Source organism: Diadema antillarum, unplaced genomic scaffold (genome assembly GCF_040938485.1).
Source record: "Diadema antillarum isolate AM-2024a unplaced genomic scaffold, OU_Dant_1.0 seq00001020_RagTag, whole genome shotgun sequence".
NCBI classification, from domain to species: Eukaryota; Metazoa; Echinodermata; class Echinoidea; order Diadematoida; family Diadematidae; genus Diadema; species Diadema antillarum.
The window spans coordinates 187,162-213,665 of NW_027271855.1; the positions used below are offsets into that span (position 1 = coordinate 187,162).

The 26,504-nt window shown below is 36.9% G+C and overlaps 1 protein-coding gene across 1 annotated transcript in view; it reads right to left on the reverse strand.

The window, feature by feature from the left end:
• LOC139742777 (speract receptor-like) overlaps positions 1 to 26,504 on the reverse strand; it is a 482,274-nt gene that overhangs the window by 131,393 nt on the left and 324,377 nt on the right. The window contains exons 8-9 of the mRNA XM_071653295.1: positions 24,897 to 25,032; positions 15,250 to 15,395 (exon numbers count right to left, since the gene is read on the reverse strand). Coding sequence (XP_071509396.1) covers positions 15,250 to 15,395; positions 24,897 to 25,032 — 282 coding nt within the window. The remainder of the gene's footprint in view (positions 1 to 15,249; positions 15,396 to 24,896; positions 25,033 to 26,504) is intronic.

A 26,504-nucleotide genomic window follows, 5' to 3' on the forward strand; every position in this document is an offset into this window, starting at 1 on the left:
GCCCTCGTATACATACATCGTTCTAGGTAAGTTACGCAATCTAAAAACAATGTTGATTTTATAATTTTGATCAGAGACGTTCATTTGTGTGCACATTGTTCTTCCAGTGCATGATAGATTTATTTTAATATCATTTTTAACTCTATCTTTTTTCTTACAGCAAGATGGAAAGACCGGATGGATTTTAAATGCTCCGAATATTAGAATTTCGTCCTGCTCAGGATCTTTAGGCTCAGTCATGTTCATGGAGCCTACAAGTTCCAGACAACGGCCGTGGTACTGGCAAGACCGGACGGACATCTTGGAAGTGCCATCTGTTTACAAAATAATGACTATCCCAACCCCTATTTCAGGTAGCAAGCGACGCAGTCGGTACCATGCACTGATTGAGGACATGGAATACCAAGTAGAGGGGAAATACAATTCAATGTTATAATGCGGACTCTGTTTTTAATGCACATCACTACGTTTGCTTTTGAGCCTGTAAAATCTGAGGCTTACACGCTAAGAAATAAATGTTCAAATTTGCACCTAATTTGTAACAATAGCAGCACACCTGCGGTGCATACTTGCACCCTTAATTGTGCTTAATTGCACCCTTAATTAACTGCCTTTTTGAAGTTTTGCTAATTTCTGCAAACAAGTTCTCGTACAGTTGATAAGAACATGGAAGTGAGTGAGCTAGCCATGTCATAACCTCACAATTTTCCATTGATCGTGTACAAAAAATAACGAAAATTCAATTTTCTGTCTTTGAAATCTGAAACATGATGCTATTCCTGGTTGATTACCTTCAGAATAGTGATCAGTGAGATATACCCGGATTTAAGCCTCGGGCATAATTGTGTTTGAATGAAAAACTGAAAATTTCAAAATGTTTATGTGCAAACATTACGGCAAGTTGTGAGGGAATGACAAGCTCAATTTGCCATTTGCATATTCATAATGACCGTTCAAAAACTGTTTCCTGAATAATTAGCGAAACTTCAAAACGTCATAACTTCTGTATATTTCTCGAGCCCGGAAGATTTTATTCTTTCTTATCAGCGGCTAGCTCATATTTGGGTTGAATTTCCCCTGTAATAGACTATTTTTCTCTTAGAAGTAAGGTGAGATATTCTAGTGGTATTATTTTTGAGGTTTGTAAGCCAAATACATGAGAAAAGGAAAAATACTAACATCTGTAATGAAACAAGAAAACGTCTATTAAGAATGTCCCTTTACTTAGTTTCCTCTACAACACTACTTATGTATCGCCTTCGAGTAGAAAGAAGGATTGATAATCCCCTACCGATGTGACAGGTAAAATGTGATATTGTAATGTTATCATTGTCAACCTCTTGAAAGAGATTTTCAGTTATTTTTGGTCAAACGTTTGCTGTACCACGCCGTTTATATTCTTTTGAGTTTGGCGTTTACAATTTATATCTGCCATAGTATACAAAAAAACACAGCGGAATTTGATGCTTCTAGGATGAGTATAGGTTAATTTCAGCTTTCTGAGACGACATCATAACAGTGGCCTAGGTACGGTCCCTAATAAAAATCCGAATTGGCCTAACATACACTTACAATCATATTTGAGGTATAGTGGTAAAATTAAAATAGTATTAGTAAATTCGTGTTTACCTTTGTTATATATTTGGACTACATTTGAAAGAAAACATATACAATATTGATAGCATGTGGGCACACCTTCGTATACATCGGAAGGTGAAATACAAAGTAGTGGTCATCATAAACAAAAACAATTCTTGACATATATGCCTAGGTAAATGATTTGTCAATGAATGTGGAATGTTGAGTTACGAGCATCTTTTAAAATAGGGAGTTTGGTGTTTAATTCTAGTGATAACTTACAGCCAAAACGTCCCTGATGGAAAAGCAAATGTCTCTGATATAAACAAATGATTTAGGCTAGGTAGTCAAACTTGCAAGTATTTCGTGTAATTTTTATTTGTCTGTCATTCAAAAGTGTTGTAAGATATGAATAATATAACAAGGACAGGTTTGTTGTTGATTTTTGGTGTAGAAATCGAAATTCCTCTTACAATATGGAGGTTTGTAGTTACAATCGGTTATTATGAAAAATAATTCAAGTTCAAATCGCCATTCTGAATTGTTGACAAAAGATAAACATGTGTTTGATAAAAGAATAATGTTGTTTGTTCACAAACCTCGTAATTATGGATCAAAGGACATCGTTTTTATTGTCTATGTCTGAGGAACGTCTATGAGTGAAACCTGAACGTCTCTGATCAAAACATGGCTTACTTTCAGCATCTGTAAAGGGCTTTTATGGGATTTGACCAAACGAAATGCACTAAATTCATTATTAGTATCTACTAAACATTAACATTTAAACAAATGAGACCCCTGCTATATGTTTTGTTCAAATGAGATGAAAGTGAAGATAAGAATATAAAAATCTCTGCTTAAATGACAAAAACTCCACTTTTACCTTCTCTTCCGTGTATATTAGCTTTTGTAAACTTCACAGGAGGTAAACAATATTTTAGGAACAAATTAACACAGTCTTCAAAAGCATGAGCAAGATGAAAATATATTCATTTGAACGTTTTTCTACCCTTGATTTGAATTTTCACTAAAACAAGGTTTGTTTTAGTCAGAGACGTTCGCCAATATGTCACAGTTCTATATAACCTTGAATAAAAACAACACCCTTGGAGATATCCCAGTATAATGGGGTTTGCAAGAAAGCTGATATCAATGAGATTTGACTGAGATATATTTTTATCAGTGAGTCGCGTTTTTTAATTTTGACCCCTGATTTGCCCAATTGTACATCGTTCAATGTTTTCACCCATATATATATATATATGTATATATATATATATATATATAATTAAACACATATAAATACAATTGTAGGTGTGTTTGCGTTCTTTGATTTGGAATTTCATCCCAAAAATTTCACACACTTCAATTAAAGTTTCATTTGTGTTTGTGTTCGGCCGAGCAGCGCATACATACGTTTCATACAAGGTCGTCAAGAGAAAGGAAATACACTGTACACTGGAAGTGCACAAAGCGTTCAGACTGGATCCTGTTCGTTTCTATAGGGGCACTTGAGAGATCGAGGTGTTATTTTTATTATTTTTTTTTTCGACTGACGTCCACGCATGTTCCAATGTCTTTCTGTGCGGGGAAAAATCATAGCTGAAGTTGCAAAGGGGGCGGGGGGGGGGGGGTGGGGCGTCACCAATGGCCACCGTGCGTGGTGTTGTATTTTTGCACCGCGTTCAGACTGGGTGGAAAGTCTCGACAAGCAAGACTTTCCCATAGTGTGATGGGCACTTGCTGGGACTTCTCCCGGTGCTCCAACCAAACACGTTGGGTTCGGGAAAAAAATTCTGAGAGGAGCCGTGATTAGTACCGGCGTTATTTCCACAGTATCAAAGTGGAAATGTATAACTTCTGAAGATGTGTGGAATCAAAGTTGATGTCGGTAAGATGCGGTGTGTCCCAGGGATCCATTTTAGGCCCACTCCTTTTTTGCTTTACATTAATGACACGGTCAATGTTTCTAATAAATCACAAATGATATTATTTGCGGATGACACGAGTGTGTTTATGTCCGATAATGATCATTATGTACTCCAAAGTAATTGCAATAAGGAATTTACTAAACTTGCTAATTGGTTTGTTTGTAATAGGCTTGTAATTAATGTAAAGAAAACAAATTATATGATATTATCAATAAACAGATTAATATATGTGATATAAAGATTAAACTTAAAGATATTACGATAAAACAATGTAATTCCATTAAATTTCGTGGTGTTACAATTGATAATAAATTGAACTGGAATGAGCACACTCGTGTCATCTTCAACAATATTTAAAAGATTGAAATTCTTACCCAAAAATACTTTGATAACGTTGTACAATACATTAGTTCTCCTGCATTTGAATTATTGTTCGGTAATATGGGCCAATTCTAATATGTCAAATGTAAATCGAATATTGTTGTTTCAAAAGAAACTTATTCCGTTCGATAAATCGCAGTGATTACTATGCCCATACTACTCCAATATTTTACCAGTTCAAACTTTTGAGGTTTCAAGATATTTACATTTATCAGTGTGCAATATTTATGTGTTAATGTTTTAACCATATTATTTCTAAGAGTTTATGAGATCATTTTGAATTACTGTATATATTATTTGTAGATAAAGCATGAGAAATGCAAATATACATGCTGTTCCTCTTGCCAGATCCTTGCAATCTCAAAAATCGATATTTGTCAATGGACCTAAAATATGGAACGAAATTCCTCCAGATATTAGAAGCAGCACGTCATTACGATGATTCCAAAGGAGATACAAGTTATACCTTTCAAATCGATACAATGAATTTTTTGATAGTTAGGCTGTTTGTGTGTAGGTGTGTGTATGTGTGTGTGTGTATGTGTGTATCTGCATATGTGACAATGCACCTCAAAACGAACATAAAGTCGCACACACTGATTTTACGTGAGGACTGAAAATAAGTGAAATGGGTCCACCTAGCCGAACTTGACTTTTTCATATTTTCTGAAAGAGCGGGTCTTCTTTTACATTATGCTAAAAGTTGGTATCCTAAAACGGGCAGGAAAGTGTGTTTTTTTAGCAGTTTATCTCGAACATTTTTGGTAGAATAGTGTGATTAGGTGTGTCTTTAGAATCCCTTTTTCATTTCTGAAAAACCTTGTCCACACTCTTCACTTTCATCTCTAATAACTAATGAAAGGATAGTGCTACTGCTTGGAAAATTGCCATTAATTATGGACAGAATGTGTTAATGAGGCATGCTTAATTTCATTTAATCTAATTATCCCTTCATCGTTGTTACTCTGGTGGTTTACGTCCTGTTTTTTGTCCCATTCATCGCACAGCCAGCACGGTTTGGTAAAGAATAAGCGCTTGAATAGACACTGTACTTCAGAGCCTCTTTTCTCAGTTCACACTTTTCCTGAGTTTGTGCTTTCTTTCCAATATTTAGATAGGTTAAGAGAGTCCATTTGATTTGAGTTATACATCATTTTAAAGCTTAAAGTCTGCTCTTTCAGAATATGGTCTTAACTAAAAATTCATGTCTGGCGACTTTTTGTTTGTTTTGAGGTGCAGGGTCACATATAGGCACGTATAATCTTGTTTTGATTTGATGAAATTTATATGTTTTTATATTTATGAAAGATATTTTCGATTACATGATTCATTATAATATATATGTATTTTTGGAAACAAGCTTAAATATAAGACTGTGCCTTCATGCTTGTCTCCTAACACTATCCAATTATTTTGTTTTGCCGTATTTGTCATGAATGTTGTTGTAATACTAATGTTTTTATGTAGTCTTATTGTTTGTAATGCTGTTTGTTTCTGTTATATGTTGATTTTTATGGAAGTGTTGAATAAACCTGAAACCTGAAGTAAGATCCCCCTCTTTTTTAGCTATTACAGGAGCAAAAAGGAGAACAGTTTCCATTGCTGGTAGTATAGTCTGGTAGGAATGGGGGTCCCCATGCACCCTCCGAACACATTTTTTTAACTTACTTTTTTGTAACCCTTAGGGTGTCTAGTTACTGATTTTTTTTTGTTCCCAAGAAAAAATTGTGTCCCATGGGGGTCATTGGCGGCCATCTTGGCAGCCATCTTGGATTTTCAGGGAAAATCATTAATTTCCATAACTTTTGAGCTACACAGCATAAAATTACAAATAAAGCATTTCTTCAAAGTAAATGTGACATGAGGAATCGATTGAAATGGTTATCTACATGATTAAAGCAAGTTTGAAACAAGAAAAGCCTAAAAATATGAAAATTTCAGTGTCGTTGACACCGAAAATACCCAAATAGTTTTGCTGTTGAATTACACAACATACAGGGACAAATAAAACATTTCTTCAGAGTGAATACGGCATGAGGAATCGTTTGCGATAGTTATTTACATGATTAAAGCAAGTTTCATACAAGAAAAGTCCAAAAATGCGAGAAAAACCAGTGTCGTTTAGTCTAGAAATTCCCCAAATAGTCCATATACATACATGACAATCTCATATACCTCATAAGAGTGACTAACCACTTTGTCTTAATAGTCTTGTAGGAATGGGGGATCCCCATGCACCCTCCTTTTTTTTGTATCCCTTAGGGTGTCTATTTGATGTTTTTTTTTTGTTTCCAAGTAAAAATCGTGTCACACGGCCATCTTGGATTTGCGAGGAAAATCATTAATTTCTCTAACTTTTGAACTTTCCAACATACAAGGACAAATAAAACATTTCTTCAGGGGAAATGTGGCATGAGGAATCGACTGAGATGATTATTAACATGATTAAAACAAGTCTGATACAAGAAAAGTCCAAAAGTATGAAATATCCAGTGTCGGTTACACCGAAAAGCACCCAAATAGTTCAACTTTTGAACTATACATAACATGCAGGGGCAAATAAAACATTTCTTCAGAAGAAACGCAGCATGAGGAATTAATTGAGATGGTCATTCACATGATGAAAGCAAGTTTTGATGAAAGCAAGTTTGATACAAGAAATGTCCAAAAATATGAAAAATTAAGTGTTGTTACTCTGGAAATTGCTCAAATATTTCATGCAACATACATGAAAAATTGTATACCTAACAAGCGTGACTGACTACTTTGTCTTTAGATCATTGCCCAAACAGGCCTATTTTGTTTTGTATCAAAAACATGTAATAGAATCTGAAGTGAAAATTAATGTCAAGCATTGTAACCCCGCACTAGGTGAAATCGAATGAAGAATGTAAGCACTATGGCAATTCATATACAAATACCCTTAAAATAAGTGGTCAGAGGAGGTCACACATGATAATAATGTTGATCACAACACATGAAAGTGACTAATGGACAAACATAAAACTTGAAATGAAATTTAACACTCTTTGTGGGCGTTCAATTTCGTTTCATTTTGTATTCAAAACGATCACTGTGCCAACATGTTTAGTCGACTTCAAAAATTTAGGTGCCAAAATGTTTTCATTTGAACTTTTTAAAGCTTATTGTCAGAAACAAAGAGAAAAAATCACTTGACAGCCGGAAATCTACCCTGTGAATAAGGACTGTTATCAATGTAAATTGCTGCTACTTTTACTTCGGGATATTTGCATATGAATTGCTTTTGTGCTTACATTCTGTATTCAAAGTCAACAAAAGAAAGTTCAAATTGATTGGAATTAAGTTTTCTTTCAAATTCTGTTAAAAGTTGTCTGAAACAAGACGCAACATTTAAGCTATTATCAAAAGACAAAGTGATTTTTACATCTGTGACGTGTGTATACGCTTTCCATGAAGTACGGAATTAATGCATATTGAAAAAATAAAGTAATACAGTATGATTTCACTTTGCTAAAAGTATTCTGAATTCTCATCCTGAGTGGCTGTACAAACCACAGAAGCGGTAAGCGATATGTCAGCTTTCCATTTCACACATGTTATTTCTAGTCATTAACAAAACCATCATCGTAATCAATGTCAGCCTCCTCCTCTTCATCATCCTTCATCTCCTCAGTAACTTTCTAAAGCAAGTCATAGAAGGAGGTGGGAAAGATAGGGCCAGTTGACCACACTGGCTCCATGATACCGAAGGCTGTCTTCTGCCATCCTTGTCCAGGATCAAAGGGGTCATATACAGAGCACCAGAAGATTGGTTGCAGCTCTCTTTAAGATGACAAGGCGATGTGTCACACATTTAATGTGTGAGATAAGGTTGTCTCTTCAAGGTTGGAACATGGAGAAATCCACTCTGGAGTTGGTCCTCTCCCACCATCTACCTCAGGATGATGCTGTTGTTCATAGACTCTCCCAGGCCTCATGGTCATACATTAGGCATGTGAATGCTCTAATCTCATCTGTCACCTCTGGCTCTACAGACCACCCATCATTCTGAGGGGGGCAAAATCATTGGCACATTATAAAGTTATGTTCTAAGATTTCAGCAGTGTTTATGACAATGTAATATTGAACAATTTACCACATTTCAGTAAAATATTGCTGAAATTATAATATCAGACTACTCTCACCTGAATGCTGTATGGTACATGGGGTGGCTTTGTAGATTCTTTAGGGGTCCGACTTCGCCCTTTCCCTTGAAGGCACTTGTTACGTCTTCCCCGGTAAACACATGTAGTCTAAGTATTGTGGTACAGTAGTCAGCGCCCTTTGATTCTGTATGCCAGTTCACCGACATTCACAATCTGGCAATGTTCGACACTCCGTTTATCAAGGAAGATAGTGAGGGTGACGGAGTAAGCATGGTGCAAGAAGATCAAGAACATGTCTGTGTCTGGCGTCCTCACCACAGCTGCTTTGTACCCAGTTTAGTGGAATACTCGAGGTAGAGCACTACCCTGGTATCCATCTCCTGGTTAGACAGCCGCTCATGGATAGAGCTTATTGTCTCCTGGGACGCATCATTGTGTGAATAGAAAGAATGTAACAGGAATCACTTAAGCTTCAGAGAATGTGACTGCTGTTACATTCCTTTTGTTTACACAACGATGTGTTCCACGAGACGATAGGCGATATCCATGAGCGGCTGTCTAACCAGGAGGAGACGGACACCAGGGTCGTGCTCTAGAGCATATCTCAAGTGCGCCGCTAAGTTTGGGTACAAGATAGCTTTGGTGAGGATTCCAGACACAGACATTTTCTTGATCCCCTTGCTCCATGCTTAATTCATCCCCCTCACTTCTACAATGTAGTATCTTCCTTAATAAACGGACTGTCAAGTATTGCCTGATTTTGAATGTCAGTGAACTGGAATACAGAATCAAAGGGAGCTGACTACTGTACCACAATACTTGGACTATTATGCGTTTACCGGGGAAGATGTAACAATTAAGTGCCTTCAAGGGTTGGGCAAAGTTGGACCCCTAAGAATCTACAAATCCATCCCATGTACGACACAGCATTCAGGTGAGAGTAGTCTGATATCATAATTTCAAAAATATCTTACTGAAATCTAGTTAGTTGCTCAGTATTATATCATAATAAACACTACTGAAATCTTAAAGTATGACTTGATAATGTGCCAATGTTTTTTTCCTCAGAAATCTTGATGATGGGTGGTCTGTGGAGCCAGAGGTGACAGATGACATTAGAGCATTCACATGCCTTAAATGTATAGCAAGGCCCGGGAGAAGTCTATTAATGGTGCCCGCTTCATGCTGAAGCAGATGGTGGGAGAGGGCGAGCAACTGATGACCAAATCCAAGGTGGATTTCTCCATGCTCCCACCTGGCAGAGGCTACCTTATCCCACACTTTCAATGTGTGAACCACCACCTTGCCATCTTTAAGCGAGCTGACCAGCCAATCTTCTGGTGCGCTAACCCCTTTGATCCTGGACAAGGGCGGCAGAAGACAGCCTTCGGTATCATGGACCCGGTGTGGTTAAGTGGCCCTATCCTTCCCACTTCCCTCATCAACTTACTTCAGAAAATTACTGCGTATAGATGGAGGAGGATGAAGAGGAACAGCCATTCACTGATTACAATGATCGTTTTGATGATGACTGGAAAGTACAGAAGTGTGAAACCAAAAGCTAACATATCGCTTACTGCTTCTGTGGTTTGTATAATTGCACAGGATGAGAATTCAGAATACTTTTGACAAAGTGAAGTCATATTGTGTTACTTTTCTCGATATAGGATAATTCCATACTTCATGGAAAACATATACACAAGTCACAAAATGTGACTAACCACTTTGTCTTTTGATCATAGCTTAAATATTGTGTCCTGTATCAGACAACTTTTAAACGAATTTGAAAGAAAAGTTAATTTCAAACAATTTCAACTTTCTTTTGTTGAAATAGAATACAGAATGTAAGCACAATAGCCATTCGTATGCATATATTCAAAAATCAGTTGCCGCAATCCACATTGATATAGCAGTCTCTATTCACTGAGTGGATTTCTGGCTGTCAAGCGAAATCCATATCTTTATTTTAAGACAGGAAGGCATTAAACAAATACGTTTGAATGAACCACTTTTAACTTAATCTAAAATGATGATGATGATGATGATGATGAAGTCTTGTATAGCGCCGGTATCCGCCAAGTCAGGCGCTCATGGCGCTTGCTCCAAAATGAATACATAATTCAGCTTAAATTTCATGGGTGCACCGCTTGTGATATGACAATTAAAATAAAAAGAAATAGTTCCAGGAAGTAATTGTCTCCAAATGTGTAAACATACATTTTTACACATTGGCTAGTTTTTCAATTTGAAGAGATGGGTCTTGAGGGCTGTTTTAAAAGATTCTGTGGTAAGAGCTCTGCGGATAGACTGTGGAAGGCCATTCCATATCTTTGCAGCAGCCACGCGGAATGAACGAGCTCCCCAAGAGTTGTGTGCTCTGTGTTCCACCAGCAGGTACTTGTCTGCAGAACGTAGATTTTCTCTTGCTGGGACATATGGCTCTAGTAGATCACATATATATGATGGAGAACTGCCATTCAGTGCCTTGTACACAACCAAACTGATCTTATACTCAATCCTCTGTTCAACACATAGCCAATGTAGCTTTTTCAGAAGAGAGTTGATGCTTTTTGATAAGTTTTGATGATAACATTTTGGCACTTAAATTGTTGGAATCGACCGAGCATTTTGGCAGAGTGATTGCTTTCATGAAAATACCCCCAACTCAAACTCTTCAAATACAAAATCAAATGGAATAGAATGCTCGCAAAAAAAGTGTTCAATTTCATTTTAGGTTTTATTTTTGTCGATGAGTCACTTTCACATGTTGTTATCTAAATTTGTATGTTTACCTCTTTTGATCTGATATTTTTTAAAGGGGTATTTGCATATGAATTGCCATAGTGCTTACATTCTTCATTTGATTTCAACAAGTGAGGCTTCAAAATGCTTGGAGTTGATTTTTTTAAGGATTATGTTGAATGTGTTTTTGATACAAAACACCATATTTGAGCTATGATCTAAATACAAAGTGTTAAGTCACTTTTGTGGAGTAGTTTGTCAGGTATGTACTATACGGATTATTCGGGTACTCTACAGCGTAAACGACACTAAATTTTTCATATTTTGTTCTTTTCTTGTATCAAGCTTGCTTTAATCATGTAAATAACCATCTCAATCGATTCCTCATGATACATTTACCCTGAAGAAATGTTATATTTGTCCCTGCATGTTGTGAAATTCAAAAGTTATAGAAATTAAAGATTTTCCTCGCAAATCCAAGATGGCCGAAAATGACCCTATGGGACACGATTTTAACTTGGAAACAAAAAAAAAATCAAATAGACACCCTAAGGGATACAAAAAGGAGGATGCATGGGACCCCCCCCCCCCCCCCATTCCTACCAGACTGTTAAGACAAAGTGGTTAGTCACTGTTATGAGGTATGAGATTGTCATGTATTTATATGGACTATTTCGGCAATTTCTAGAGTAAACGACACGGTTTTTCGTATTTTTGGACTTTTCTTGTATCAGACTTGTTTTAATCATGTAAATAACCTTCTCAACCGATTCCTCATGGCACATTTACCCTGAAGAAATGTTTTATTTGTCCTTGTATGTTGGAAAGTTCAAAAGTTATAGAAATTAATGATTTTCCTCGCAAATCCAAGATGGCCGCCAATTATCCCCATGTGACACGATTTTTACCTGGAAACAAAAAAAAAAAAGAGATATCAAATAGACACCCTAAGGGATACAAAAAGGAGGGTGCATGGGGACCCCCCCCCCCCCCATTCCTGCCAAACTGTTAAGACAAAGTGGTTAGTCACTCTTATGAGGTATGAGATTGACACGTATGCCTATGGACTATTTGGGCAATTTCTAGACTAAACGACACAGGTTTTTCTCGCATTTTTGGACTTTTCTTGTATGAAACTTGCTTTAATCATGTAAATAACTATCTCAAACGATTCCTCATGCCGTATTAACTCTGAAGAAATGTTTTATTTGTCCCTGTATGTTGTGTAATTCAAAAGTTAAACTACTTGGGTATTTTTCGGTGTAAATGACACTGACTTTTTTATATTTCTAGGCTTTTCTTGTTTCAAACTTGCTTTGATCACGTAAACAATCATTTCAATTGATTCCTCATGTCACATTTACCCTGAAGAAATGCTTCATTTGTAATTTTATGCTGTGTAGTTCAAAAGTTATGGAAATTAATGATTTTCCCTGAAAATCCAAGATGGCTGCCAAGATGGCCGCCAATGACCCCCATGGGACACGATTTTTTCTTGGGAACAAAAAAATTCATTAACTAGACACCCTAAGGGTTACAAAAAAGTAAGTCAAAAAAATGTGTTCGGAGGGTGCATGGGTACCCCCCATTCCTACCAGACTAGTAGGACTATGTGGCTTCGCGTTTGAGAGAGATTTGAGTTTAATACAAGTTATCAATCGCAACGATGACGGCCTGTGCATTGTTATGGTCAAGCGCGCCGGAACACTTTTGGTTTGTTTGTTTGTTGGGTTGGTTTGTTTTTTATTTGTTTGTTTGTTTGTTTGTTTGCAAAATCTCGACGGGGACACATTTATGTGACGGTGTGAGATCCTCGGCGAGGGAGCGAAGGCAAATTCTTGGGAGCGGGATACCCCACTTCCACGGTAGGGACTTTTTGTAAAAACAGGGTATAAGAGTTGTGTTTATAAAGCATTTAAAAACAAAAATTTCTAGGGAATTAAACATATTTAAAAAAAAATCACTGCGAAGGATTATGATAACTTATGAAAACTATAAGTTTTCTAAGTACGGGCAGAGAGAGCAAGTGCTTCGGAATGTATTGTATAGATTTTCACGTCTAATCAATCAAATTTTGTGCTACGCTATTATTGACTCAAAATAACAGAAGTCACATTACTTTGTCATGCAATATCCTTTCAGAAACATTTATTCATACACATTTATATGCGCGAACAACGCGAGCGAGAGCTCAGAATCATCGTAAAGTTTTGTTTCTCAAGAACGTACGTGTACGTACTTTTGTATGCCACAAATGATGTGCGCTTATTAGCCAATGTGTATTATTCTTCGAGTAATATCACTTGCAAATAGTGCTAAGACTAAAATATCACTTTGTGACTGATGAGCTTGGCTAGTTGTAGGAGTACATGATACCTGTCCTCACCAAAAAAAGAGAGAGTCAAAGTAAGGAGAATTCTCCTCGCAAGGGCCTTTTTCAACATTTTTGTATTAGAATGAAATGTCAGGACACTTTAAGCTTATTTCATGGGTTACTAATTTTTTTTTTCCAATCTCCCTGCACACATGATAGTTATCAAAAAAATAACACCATTATGCAGTGCCATAAATAAATGTGTCGAAAACAAAGGAGTTGATCATAGATCACAGACGTAATGCCACTGAGCATAGGGCAGTTACAATTCACGGGGTAGTAGTGGAACAAGTCCAGGAATACAAGTACTTGGGAACGACCATAAGCAACTCACTAAACTGGTCAAAAAATATCGAATCATTGCAGAAAAAGCAAATCAGAGGCTTTATTTCGTTAGCTCCATGTGGAAGATAGACTCGTTGCTCTATTCTACAACTCCATCATTGAGAGTGTTCTAACTTATAATATTGTGTGTTATTTTGCCCAAGCAACAAAATGTGATCTGAAGAAACTAAATCGTCCCAGAAAAATAGTCCAACGCTTATTAGGGCTAGACTTGCCATCCCTCGATGATGTCTATCAAGAAGAGAGTTGCTTCCATACTGCGGAAGATTATGCAGGACCCCACCTACCCACTCAACGAAAACTTTACCTTCAACCGTTCAGGTATTCGCTTGTGTGTTCCACGTACTCAGAAATACCGTTTCAGGCAATCGTTCATCCCTAACGCCATACATCTCTATAATGCGCAAGTCCGAAGGTCTGTGTCACACCCGTCATGAATATCTTACCCAGATATCAATTGATCGTAATAACTATGGATAATTCTATATTTTTCTCTTTTTTTTCTTTTTTGGTGTATTAGATGTAACATTGATGTAACATTACATTGATGACGTAATTCTGAAATGTGTGTAAGAAGAATTTACTCACACAAACACAGACACACACGCGCACCCATACACACACTCACACATACAAAATACATACCACCCTTACTCACACTATACCTCATATTACTCTCAAATGCTATTGCACACACATACATCTCACCATGTATATATATTTTTGTAACTTAAACTCATATGTTGTAATTAAAGATTATATTATACTGTTTTTTCTTTAAATGAAGACATTATATGAGCAACTATTAGAAGTTTTTTATGATTTTATATAATACAGAATATTTTAGCCAAAATTGATTTACAAGTTGTATTATCCATACTTGGTCTATTTCATATGCTATACTTGGTCTATTTCATATGTTATCCTTATGTATACATTGGGGAAGCAGAATTATATGTTATGCAATATGTACCTTTGAATTTGTAATATGTAATTGTATTTTTTTGTCTTGTTCATTATGTGGACTACATGTAAAAAACCAGTGAAAAGAGAATTTCCTTCATGGACAATAAGGCAATTAATTAATTAATTCATTCATTCATTCATTGCCAAACCACTGATCGCATACTGTATCGTACTCCATAATTGAACAATTTAATTTAAACAACTACGTAATATTCGTAGAATATATTATCTAGTATCTTTTATCTAACAACAAAAGTTAATCCTTTACATAGTACAAAAATGACGGTTTTTTAAAAAATATTTTCATAAGTATGGAAAGGAATATCGTTTGTATTTTGAGCTATAATCTTAACGTAGACAGCTGTGTAATATTTATAGAATATGTCTCGAAAAATAAAATCCAAGCTCCTACGCTCCGTCGTCTTTTTTGTTTAAGGGTTTATCATGACAACATGGCAGATGATTAGACATGATTTTGTCATCCAAAATCAATTGCAAGGTATGAAGATTTGTGAGATCGTTCAGTTTGTCTCCTGGCAAGACTTCTGGTTACTCCATCACATGAATTTAGTCGTAGGTATCAATAAATACATTGAGATATAATATAGCTACGAAAAAATTATGTTAGTGTAACATCACCCAAAACTTTCTGTTATGAGCTATGAGATCATTCTAATTGATTGATCATTAACCATAAGAAACGAAACATGAGTTATCTTTAATATTATACCAATTTGTCGTTCAGTCACTGCCAGAGAACGAAACATGGACAATAGGATTTGTGATGTATTGACAGTTCTCTTACCGTTGTTCCGTGTTGCTCCTGAAAAATGGCGACCGGCTCTATAACGTAACCAACTTCGCTACTTTTGTTAGGCTGAATGGAGAAGACACTGACGTTCGCAATGGTATCGCCATCCTTGTCTATCATACTACTGACCCCAGTCACGCCTGGAAAATGAAAATTGACGGAAAATTAAATTCGGTAAATGATAATGCTGGCTAAGAAATATGATATGCCTTCTGACAAAGTAATGTTTGTATGCGCGTATTGAAGTAACCACTTATTCACATAAAACGTTCATTATAAGAGAAGAAAAAAAATGAAAACAGCATGAAACGCCTCGCATTGTGAATACCGTTGTCTTTTGCAGAGCTGAAAACCATGTGATAACTCATTTAAGCTAAATCGTCTGTCATTAAAATGAAATGTGAGCTTCCTGTACGATGCCTACATTTGTTATCCTTCGGGCTCATATATCATGGTCAATTTCCCTTTCTTTCTAAGAGAATAGAAGATAAGAGAGTGTGAGCGATTGCAAAATCACATACAAGATTTAACAGAATAATGCTCTTGACATTTGATACCAAATGCGTCATAGTACAAATACTTTCTTTTTTTCTTTGTAAACAATAATTTTTATTCTGCTGGGTTTTTTTTTTAACAAGACTAGTATATTTTTTTCAAACCTCCAGCTCGAATTTTTAATTTTATTTGCTAACTTTGCAAAATAATGTGATCATGCAACTTACATCAGAAAACTGTGCACTGGGAGGTATATATTGAAGAGCATTGACAACTAGTATGCCCGGGAGCATGTTGTGCATCTCATCAAACGCAACCCTTGTGAACAGTTCATCAAGAGAGCATGCAGAAAAAGAAAAGCACCGAGGAAGAAGGGGAAGGCAACTACCCATCTCCCTCATTTTAGTTTGATACTACTTGAATATGAAAGAAACAATCAAGCAACAAAATGCTAAGGTGTATGTTTGCCATTTCTCTGCTTGCTTCTTTCCCCCTATCTTAACCGCTACCCCCCCCCCCCATGGAACAGGCTGCAAAAGACGTTTCTATTCGGCTCCGATCGTATAACAATCGGATTATTCGTGAGGGCCATCATATAACCGTCGCACCGGTGGAGTTTCTAAGGCTACCAAAAAATCATACTTGTACCGAATCTGATTTCCTTTATTGTGCCCATCTTTGCTAAATTTCGGGACCATGTGACGCCTGCATAAGCAATCTCGTCCTAACCATTTCTGTTTATATACTGCAATGATTACTGGTTCTACAGACACGTGATAGTCTAACACATGTATGATTTGAGATACTCCGTCACGTGTGTCACACGAGTAACAATTGTGTATACTATTTATCAATAGTTCAGCGGTAATTGCCAGTGTGACTTATATGTGGAATAGGTTAAAGACAAATATCAAGATTGTATTGCACCTATCACGTTTCAGATCTTATCGACAGATTTTTACGAATATAAATCTCAATGAAGCCATGTCAAAGAATCTAATTAGTAGTCTGTCACCCAAGTGATACCAAAGAACTTTCTTTAAAAGAAGTAGGTGTTGGAACCCAAACATTTGTACCCAAATATATATATATATATATATATATATATATATTATGTATATCAATACCTTTATAGTCCAAATATGTGCCGAAAATGAAGTCAAGGTACCAGCTTAGAAAAGCTACACCAAAAAAAGTCAGATTTTAGTAAAAATATCACGCGAGTAAAGATTGAATTGCTGTCATAATATATATATATATATATATATATATACATATATATATATATACATATATATATATATTTACACACACACACACACATATATATATACATACATACAGTTGTATATTTATACCGTGCATCACAAAACGAACAAAAAGTCGCACCCCTTGATTTTACAAGAGGACTCAAAAAGGTGAAATGGGTCAACAGTACTGAGTCAATCTTGACTTTGTCATATTTTCTGATAAAGCTATCCTTCTTCTAATTGTTCTTTAGTTTGGGATCACAACATGAATGGGAAAAGGTGTTTTCAGCAGTTTTTCTACAACCCTTTTTTGGGGGAGAATAGAATGATCAGGTATGTCTTAGAGTCCCCTTTTCATTTCTTGAAATCCTTCACACACTCTTCACTTTTGAAAGGATAAGTCTACTGCTTTGAAAGTTGGCATTGATCATGGAAAGAATGTGATAATAGCACATGCTTAATTTCAGCTTAAACTAATAATCCCTTCATTCTTGTTGCTCGGATGGTTTACATCCTGTGTTTTGTCCCTATCATTGCACAGCTAGCACGGCTTGGTAAAGATTAAACACTTGAATAGACCCTGTACTTCAGAGCCTCTTTTCTCAGTTCACACTTTTCCTGAGTGTGTGCTTTCTTTCCAATATTTAGATAGGTTAAAGGAGTCCATTTGAATAGAGTTATACATCATTTTAAAGCTTAGAGACTGCTCTTTAAGAATCTGCCCTTAACTAAAAATCCACGTCTGGCGACTTTTTGTTGGTTTTGTGATGCAGGGTCACATATATAATATATATATATATATATATATATATATATATATATATATATATATATACATGTCAAAGAGTATAGAAGCGCACGCAGTGCGCTAAGAGGGAACACTCCCGATTTTGCGTAGTACGCTCATGGGCGGATGCGGTCGTCATTTTCGGATGCAAACCGCCGGGTGATCGATAGAGGGCGTATTTCTGCCTCCGTTTCATTTTCTCTTTTTCAGGGGGCATGCATGAAAGATGTATTTAGGACCTCATTATGGCATATAGAAGTAGCTTTCCTGCGTAATCATGAAATAGAATTGAAGAATAATGTTTTTTACTTTCTAATCTGTAGTCCCTCAGTGTTCGCCGGATAATTTATGACCGTATGCAAGCCTACTTGTGTCCTAAGCCAAGCAGTGCTTATGTACAGAATGACGTGGGGTGTTATATCAGGGGCACTTTCTCCCTCTCCCTCCCTCTCTCTCTCTCTCTCTCCCTCCCTCACCCCTCCCCTTTCTCTCTCTCGTTCTTCTTCTTTTCCTCCTCCCCCTCCTCTTACCTCCTCCTCCTTCTTCTTCTTCTCTTTCTTCCAACTTCAGTTTGGGCCGTGGAGAGAATTTAAGTTCCATCATTCATCATGGTTCAACACTGGTAAGAGCAGACTTTTTCACTTTTCTTTTGCATTTTTGCCAAGTCGACGTATGTATCAGCCATCAGCATGCGACAGTATTGTCTTTTGATCTTCCTCGTGCCTATGCGACTGACTTGTTCCGACCTGTATTTACCAAGTTCAGCATCATCCTTTTTGAATTTGTTGTCGCTGAATATTAAGATTAAGATTAAGTTTTTTAAGATGTACTCTTGGTGAAATAATATGGAAATTTTGAAATGAGAAAAAAAAGTATAGTAACATCTTTTAGTCGGTTGTCTATAAATGTAAGTATTTTGAAGAACAAGAGCCCCAAAATAAACTAAAGCCTGTAATTGTGATTTTCTCATCTAAAGATCAAAATTTATTTGAAACTCATGCACACAGTGAGTCGAGAAGGTCAGATGGTGTGGGATGGGGATACCCCCTACTATACAAGAAAGCTTTTACATTTTTATAGAAATTCAAATCTGGGTACACACTTTTGATGGAATATTCTCGAAACACATACTCAAATATTTTCAATCAAAAAATGAGAAAAATTATTATTTTGACAAAATATGAAGACGTAAATCATTGTACATCTGTCACCTCTTGTCTGCATATGCGTCTTCACCATACTCAGTCTATGGGGTTGGATGTATAACGCTCACCGGTAATTTAAAAACCAGCAGTTTAAATGGAGTATGGTGATAGATATCACGATCTCACATGTATATTCTCACAATTATAGGATCACGAGAAATGCAACAGGGTAAAATCTGTAATTGCGTCACGATTTTATTATTTACTGATCAAAATCATTTGAAAATCCATCATCTGATTCTTGAAAAAAGAGGATTTGGAAACCCTTCCACACCTCCCGGCTGCGTATACGTCTGTAAATGAGACGTCCATGGTGGAGTTTGAGTCATAGTGCCTGATATACTGACTCGCTCTCATGAAACTATCTCGCTCAGCCGTTTCTTATAGTCAACATCTTGGGGGGAATCAACCTGTCACGGTTGTAGAGACTGGATTGTTTGTGTGTGTGTGTGAGTGTGTGGTTTACATAATTTTAAAACATTTATACTTAAATACATCAAAAAAGAAACAGAAACTCTTCTGTTGCATTTGGAGGTTCGGGAAGAAGTTTTCACTTTTATTTTCCTTTCCTTGTTCAAGCGGACCCGGCTCGCCAGTGCGGGGGGGGGGGGGGGGGGCACCCCTGAAACCGTCATTCCTATATAATCAATAATACAGGTCAAATATTTTCTACATTTTTTTTGGGGGGGGGGGTGAGCGGGGAGGGAGGCTATCACCTAAACAAGATTGACCATAAAACATATGAATATGAAAATAATATATTAGGAAATTGCGTTCCTTGAATAAATTCTCTGGACAGAATTATAGTGTATACCAATGGTACGTACATTATCAGAAGAAGAGAGCGACCTAAACATATGAATTATGGAATCGATATTCATATCATTCGAATAATATCACATAGGGGTCTACAGCCAACAGGGCCCGGCAAGAGAGAGAGGGAGAGAGAGACTAGAGGGAGAGGGGGGGGGGGGGGGTGGGGGGAGAGGGAGTACGTTTCATTGAGGCCTGAGTACTTTCATTAGTTAGTTCGAATTTTGAGGGACAACAATTTGGAAAAAAAATACATTTCTTCAATTTTATATCCTACTTCAGTAGAAATGATGCTTCTGTATTATATTGTATGCCCCTTAAAAAGAAGAAAATGAAAGGGAGGCAGAATTCACTCTGTATATTCGGTAATACGGCCAAGTGATATACGCTCCAGACGATCCAGCGGCTTGCATTCTAAAATGGCCGCCGTTGGGCTCCATTGCGTACCACACCCGTTTACGTGTAAAATCGGGAGAGTTTTCCCTCTTAGCGCACTGCGTGCGCTTCTATAGTCTTTGATACATACGTATACATACCTATATATATATATATATATATATATATATATATATATATATATACATGCATACTATTATTTGCTTTTACACAATATGTATATAAAAAAACAACAACAAACCTGAATCCCTTTGAACAGGAGAAACAGGTGATCAATAGCGTCTATTTAAATTTTTAACAAAGGAGCACGAGCAAGAAAGTCAATCAGTTAATACCAGGAAGTGGAACAAGCAGAACAAAGCCCGAAATTTAAACAAACAAAAAGCACCCAAAACCTGGAGTAGTCTCTCTAGTCGCTCGAATGAAAGTCTGTCGGGCCACCTTCTCTGCCCATACATATATTCACTAATGATTACTTTATGAAGGATGGGGGTAAAGCGCTTGATCACAATCATTAGACGCAAGTAGCTACCAGTTTCCCAGCAGCGATATTCAGAACCAACGATAAACATATTTACCCGCGATTGCAATTTACAACGATATAATGCACCGCCTCAGACCCTCCAAGACAGCAGCAACTATTGCCTGAATCAGCTTGAAAGGGCAAGCGCTATAAGCTATTTTTGGGTATTCCGTGTTTGTCCAGGTTATTCACATGTAATCAAAGTGACGTGCTATAAATGACGTTCCACTATCTTAACTTTGCGGCCATTCCGATGGACGGTTAAAGACTTCAGTTAATGTCAGATATCAATTCTATTATACGGACAGATTCGGACAATTGCAGCATGAAAGGGTTACGGTTAAATGTTAGTCTATACTGCACAGATGATGCGAATGTTTCGGTTGTCGGTTTCCACGCTAAAAGCAGCCAGTCTGACTAACGAAAAGAGGGACATTCCGTTGACGTAATTGTATGCAAACCTGGTAAATTCTGAAAATTTGCGAAATAAATCAGTGAATTTTTTGAAACGATAAGGTCGAAAGTACCCAGCTCGTAAAATATTGGTTAAATCTCTGTGCATGCTCATTACATTGGAACTTTAATTGGTTTATGATGTAATTTCAGTACAACGATATGGATAAAATATGGAAGGGGAAATAGAACTTTGTTGATTTGGGAAAATGCACACGTCCTATTTATACTGTTAACATTTGTTCGTGACCATTCTCTTTTCCTTTTAAAGGAGACAAGTGCATTGTTCTCTTTTATGCCCTTAGAAGGACACGTATGATTCGTATGAAAATGTACAGGCGTCAGGCGTGTAAATGACGCATTTTGCCAAACGTCGTCTTCTCTCTTGATAATATTGTTTCGGCAGTGTGGCTGATATCAGTGAAAGAAACGAAGAAACTAACAAACACAAAGAATGAGAATAAAGGGGTTTAAATTAGGAAGATGGAAGAAAAAATGGTTAAGGAGGATACTTTGGAGAAATTGATGAGCGGATAGGATGAAAGCATGAACGTGCTTATTCTAGGAAAGACAAGTCACCAATCATCACGAAATCAAGCCCCATTACAGATATGGTTATTGTTTCTTTTATCTACTGTTTTCTAATGTTCACGTTCGCTGTTGTTCGTTGTTTCTATATGTTGGGTTCTTCTTTTGTTTTATGTTTTCCTTTGCCAACTTTCCTATAGGAACGGAGCTGGAGAGATAAGAAAATAAGAAAGTTCGGAGAGAGTAGACAGATTAAGAAGGTATTATCATACTGGAAAAAAAAACCCCACGATGATATGTTAGTGTGTACATAACTTGAAAGGATATAATGATTACTCTTGAAAACAACATATTATTCGACAGCTTTAATGCCACGTACACTCGAAATGAAATAAGGCAAAACATATCAAGACGTAGAACAGTACAGCCTTCATACATGTATCTACAAAAGGATAGATATTTAGTTGACTAAATGTTGTTAAGTAACCTACAAGACTGAATCGACGATTGTAATGATAATTGAAGGCAAAGGGCGAATTGTAAAGTAAAAGCAGGGAAGACGAGGATGAAATTGAAGAGGGACGTGAGGAGACGGAAGAAATAATGAAAACAAAAACAAATCTGGACTCAGTGATAACATAACAATATTGAGAAGGGAAAACCAAGCACAACAAACAAAATACACCTTCATGATGCCAGCCACCTACAATCGTCCTTCTCAATAGGAGACAGGAAAGGAGAAATCGACTGCACAATATGACTTCAACAACGATCAACGAACCCTTCATAAACGTACCATAGCAAAGTCAAGATAAGCACATGGTCCGCCCGTGGCGCTTCTTTCTCAGCCTTTACGCTTCGATTGCACTCCGATATATTTTTCTCCCGAATGAGCAAGAAATGAGAGCAGACAATAAAGCAGCATTCATTTAAATGACAACCTAATGGAGGTATTAGCCGGAGGAAAACGTAAAAGGAAAAAGAAAACTGTGGGATCAACAAAGAAAAAGAGGGATGGATTGATATATATATAGAGAGATAAACAAATAGACAGCGGGAGAGTGAGAGAGAGAGAAAAAAAAGAGGTAATTGGCAGGGGAAAAAAAATCAGACAGACAGAATTACCAACACTGCAAGTAAACCAAGCAGGCGGAAATTTCACCATTGGCGTTGATGCATGCCATAGAAACGAAGATGAAATTGGTCACACTGATCGAACTGATCAAAGTAAAGATTTAGCAAGCTGATATACGTCTGGCTATTTGATGATTCCAGGTGAAATCCTATGAAAAAAGTTATGAAATGACCTATAGTGCGTAAAATATATATCAGAGTGTTTGACATTGCACATTTAATGGTTACACTCTTATTCAAACAATATGCACCCACAATAGTATAAGTTGCACCTTTATTTCTTTGAAAGGCCTTAGTATTAGTAAAAGCACCATTCTAATTCGGTTTCATTGTAACTCTCTTTATCGTGTGCACATTGATTATAATTATATATGTATATATATGTTAAAGACAAAGAGAGGGGGGCATAGACCATTAGATATTGTTTTTTGTTAATAGAAATGTTGATGGTGTGATATGTATCAATAGCACGACATAACCCATTTTTATGAAGCTTGAAAGAAGGCAATTACATGTGAGTATTGCTCAAGAAGTCTGGAATTGAAGACAAGACGTGTAAGATTCCCTGTGCAAAGAGACAGAAACGAGGTCACACGGCTCTTAATGACATCTCCTGTGGGGATGATTGCTCTTTGATTGCGATTACCATTCATCATGGCAAAGATCAAGTCATGACCCAAGTCATGGGGGTCGTCTGCGAATAGGAAGGCCTACAGTATGGGGCCTACCTCGACTATCAGGAAGGCCTAACTCACTTTTCAAGGAGAAACACCCCGCACTATCTATCATATCCCATTTGATTACATATTCATGTATACGTGCACACACAAACACATACAATATTGGATGTTTCTGTCAAGGTGAAATAAACGATAGAACATCTAAACTCCCGGAATGTTTTGGGGAGATGAGAGCTTTCACAGTTTATGAGCCATCGAAGCCCCAGGACTTATTGTTCATTTTGTCCACACGAATAAGCGATTGAAAATTTTATCGTGTCTATAAGCCAGGAATTATTATGATATCATTAGATTTAGCATGCTGATAGTGTGCAACGTATTCATGAATATCAAGACTATATATCCTATCTCCGTCTATTTCGAAACGTTCTTGTGGGGAAATTATGTACATTTTTTGCATGTGCCTCACGCGAGGACAACGGACAAATTCGACCATAATCCAGGGATCATCATTATATCATGAGATTTAATTAGCTTACGAACCGAGTACTAGGTATGCACGATTATTCAAGCTATCAATTCTATCTCTGACTATTTTGAAAGGTTCTTATAGCGTAATCATGGTCATTTCCAAGCACCTCATGCGAGAACAACGGACAAAAGCAACGTCAGACAAAAATCATGGCTAATATTAAAAAAAACATCAAAAATAAGTACAATCACTTGAATTTCTGTTGTAAAAATGAATTAAGATATGTAGGACTGCTCCTCAAAACACCAAAATCCAGAAATAAAAAAAAATAATTCTAGATAAAAACGGGTTTATTGATGTGTGTTTGTCTTTCAAGGTCGCACACACCTACACACACATAGACAGACACACAACAATTTTTTGTGGTCTTCCGTCGTGTACCTGAGGATGATGAAAAGAAATCTGATAACAATAATACCAGGTCTTTCACTGAGACATGATACTCAGAACGCAGAACGTCGTAAATTATAATTCGCGTGCCGTTTGAATTTGCTATTCATGCGTCTAAAGACCATTGTCCATGATTCGGGAAGTCATCAACATTTGTTTATACCATTAATCCGTTGTGTATCAGCTCAGAGGATGAATTTTTGAACAAACAAATTTCTCATAACTATGACATCGCTGTATAAATTCCCATGGAATCAATTCACGCATATTTTCTACATCCTTGCAGCAAAATATGAATACTTTTTCAACCAATGAAGACAGAATTTCCCCCTTTGCTCATGATTGGTGTTATCATAATCTTATCGTCATGCTTATGAATTCAAACGGACGAAATGTTCAGCGGACAATAAATCAATTATGTGCTTGCATTAACTCATTAGCTTGAAAGAACTCACTTAGAAAAGTCCTGTCCAAGATTCTCTTTGTAATGTCAGTGCCGTTGGTGACGTTTCCGCCCTCAGCAAGAGTCTGATTCAGGGCTTGAGCATAGAGCATGACTGCGTCGTACAGGTAGGCGGCGTGACCCTTTATCTACAAGAAAATGAAAAGACGAACAAACAAGCTTACAGTTGGCACACGCAGTGATTTCTTGGGCGTATGAAAGTTAATTTATTATACTTGATGACATCAATACGTTTTTCTAGCGCTCAGAATCATTTTGGCTTTGACTCGTGTCGATCACCGGATGTGTGCGTATAATTGTGTACCTCCCTTTATAACCATGTATCCTTCCTTTAATTTTTCGTGAGTCCTTGTTGGCCGAGATACAGAAAACTATTGTTTATCTGTTCTTGCTTTAAGATCACTTGCCACTGGAGTAACTATCCCATGGCTGTCATTTTTTGCGAAGAGAAGGTAAAGAAAACAGTAATCACTGGAGTTTATGAGGAATTTATCGAGCATTTAAAGTTTGTGTGCGACTTTCATCTGTTTGTGCGTTTAATAAGGACCTACGCGTATGTTCAATGCTCTGTATATGTATGTAAATGTATGTACAGTAAGTATGGACTAGCTGTACCATCACGCAGGCACGTGAGGTGGTTGCGACTGTCTAAATGCAGGGTGGAGTGATATTATCTGTTTCACCTACAGCATTTGCCTATAATTGTGCCGACTGGTCGAATGATGTACCGTTACAGAGCGTCTATCCGGCCAAAGATTGCACAAAATGTAATACTGCCCTCTGTGGAGTGGCTAGAATTTATTTATTTTTTTTTTAAATGAAAGCAGTTGCGATATGTGTTTATGAGTGTCATATAGCAAAAATGGATATAAATATGCAACTCGTCATTTTAAGATGAGTTAGGTGATACGCTTGGGCTCATCACATACTGGCCACCCGAGATCGACATATCAGGGGACGGTTAGTAATCAAAGCAGTACTATGTATGGTGTTATTAATTCAAAAGCAATGACACCCTATAAGCATACCTCAATTTCGACTCTCATTTTCACGAAAAGGATGTGATATGCGGACTTGAAGTTACATTGAAATACATTAAGGAAGTCCAGTTCTATATATATATATCTGTACAAAAGTTACATACGTTTCGACGAACTGTTTCTGTAATGCAAAACAAAGGGAAATCCCTTCCGTGTGTGCGCGGGTGATAGCAGGCGACTTTACAAGCTATCTGTGTATTTACCAAGAGGTCTTCGACACGAACAAAATTAAACATTACAATAAAGTGTTTTAAGGGTCATTTAACTTTATCATTGGCCTTGTCAAGTATGAAATTTGACTCCTAGTATTTGCATAACCAAGATGGCAATGTCTAGTCTTGCCATCATTATATAATACGATCAGTTGGGCGAGCTGTACATGCCTGCAAAATTTTGCAGCATTCGAAGCAATACAGCCTCTGATACGAAAAAGGGAAACGGCGTGTGTGTGCAAATGGATGCATTTGCCGGATAATGTGATTTCAACGTGGAACACGACGGAATTAGCTCAACTGCCAAAAATAAATAAATAAATAAATAAATAAAAGAAAAAGGATTTT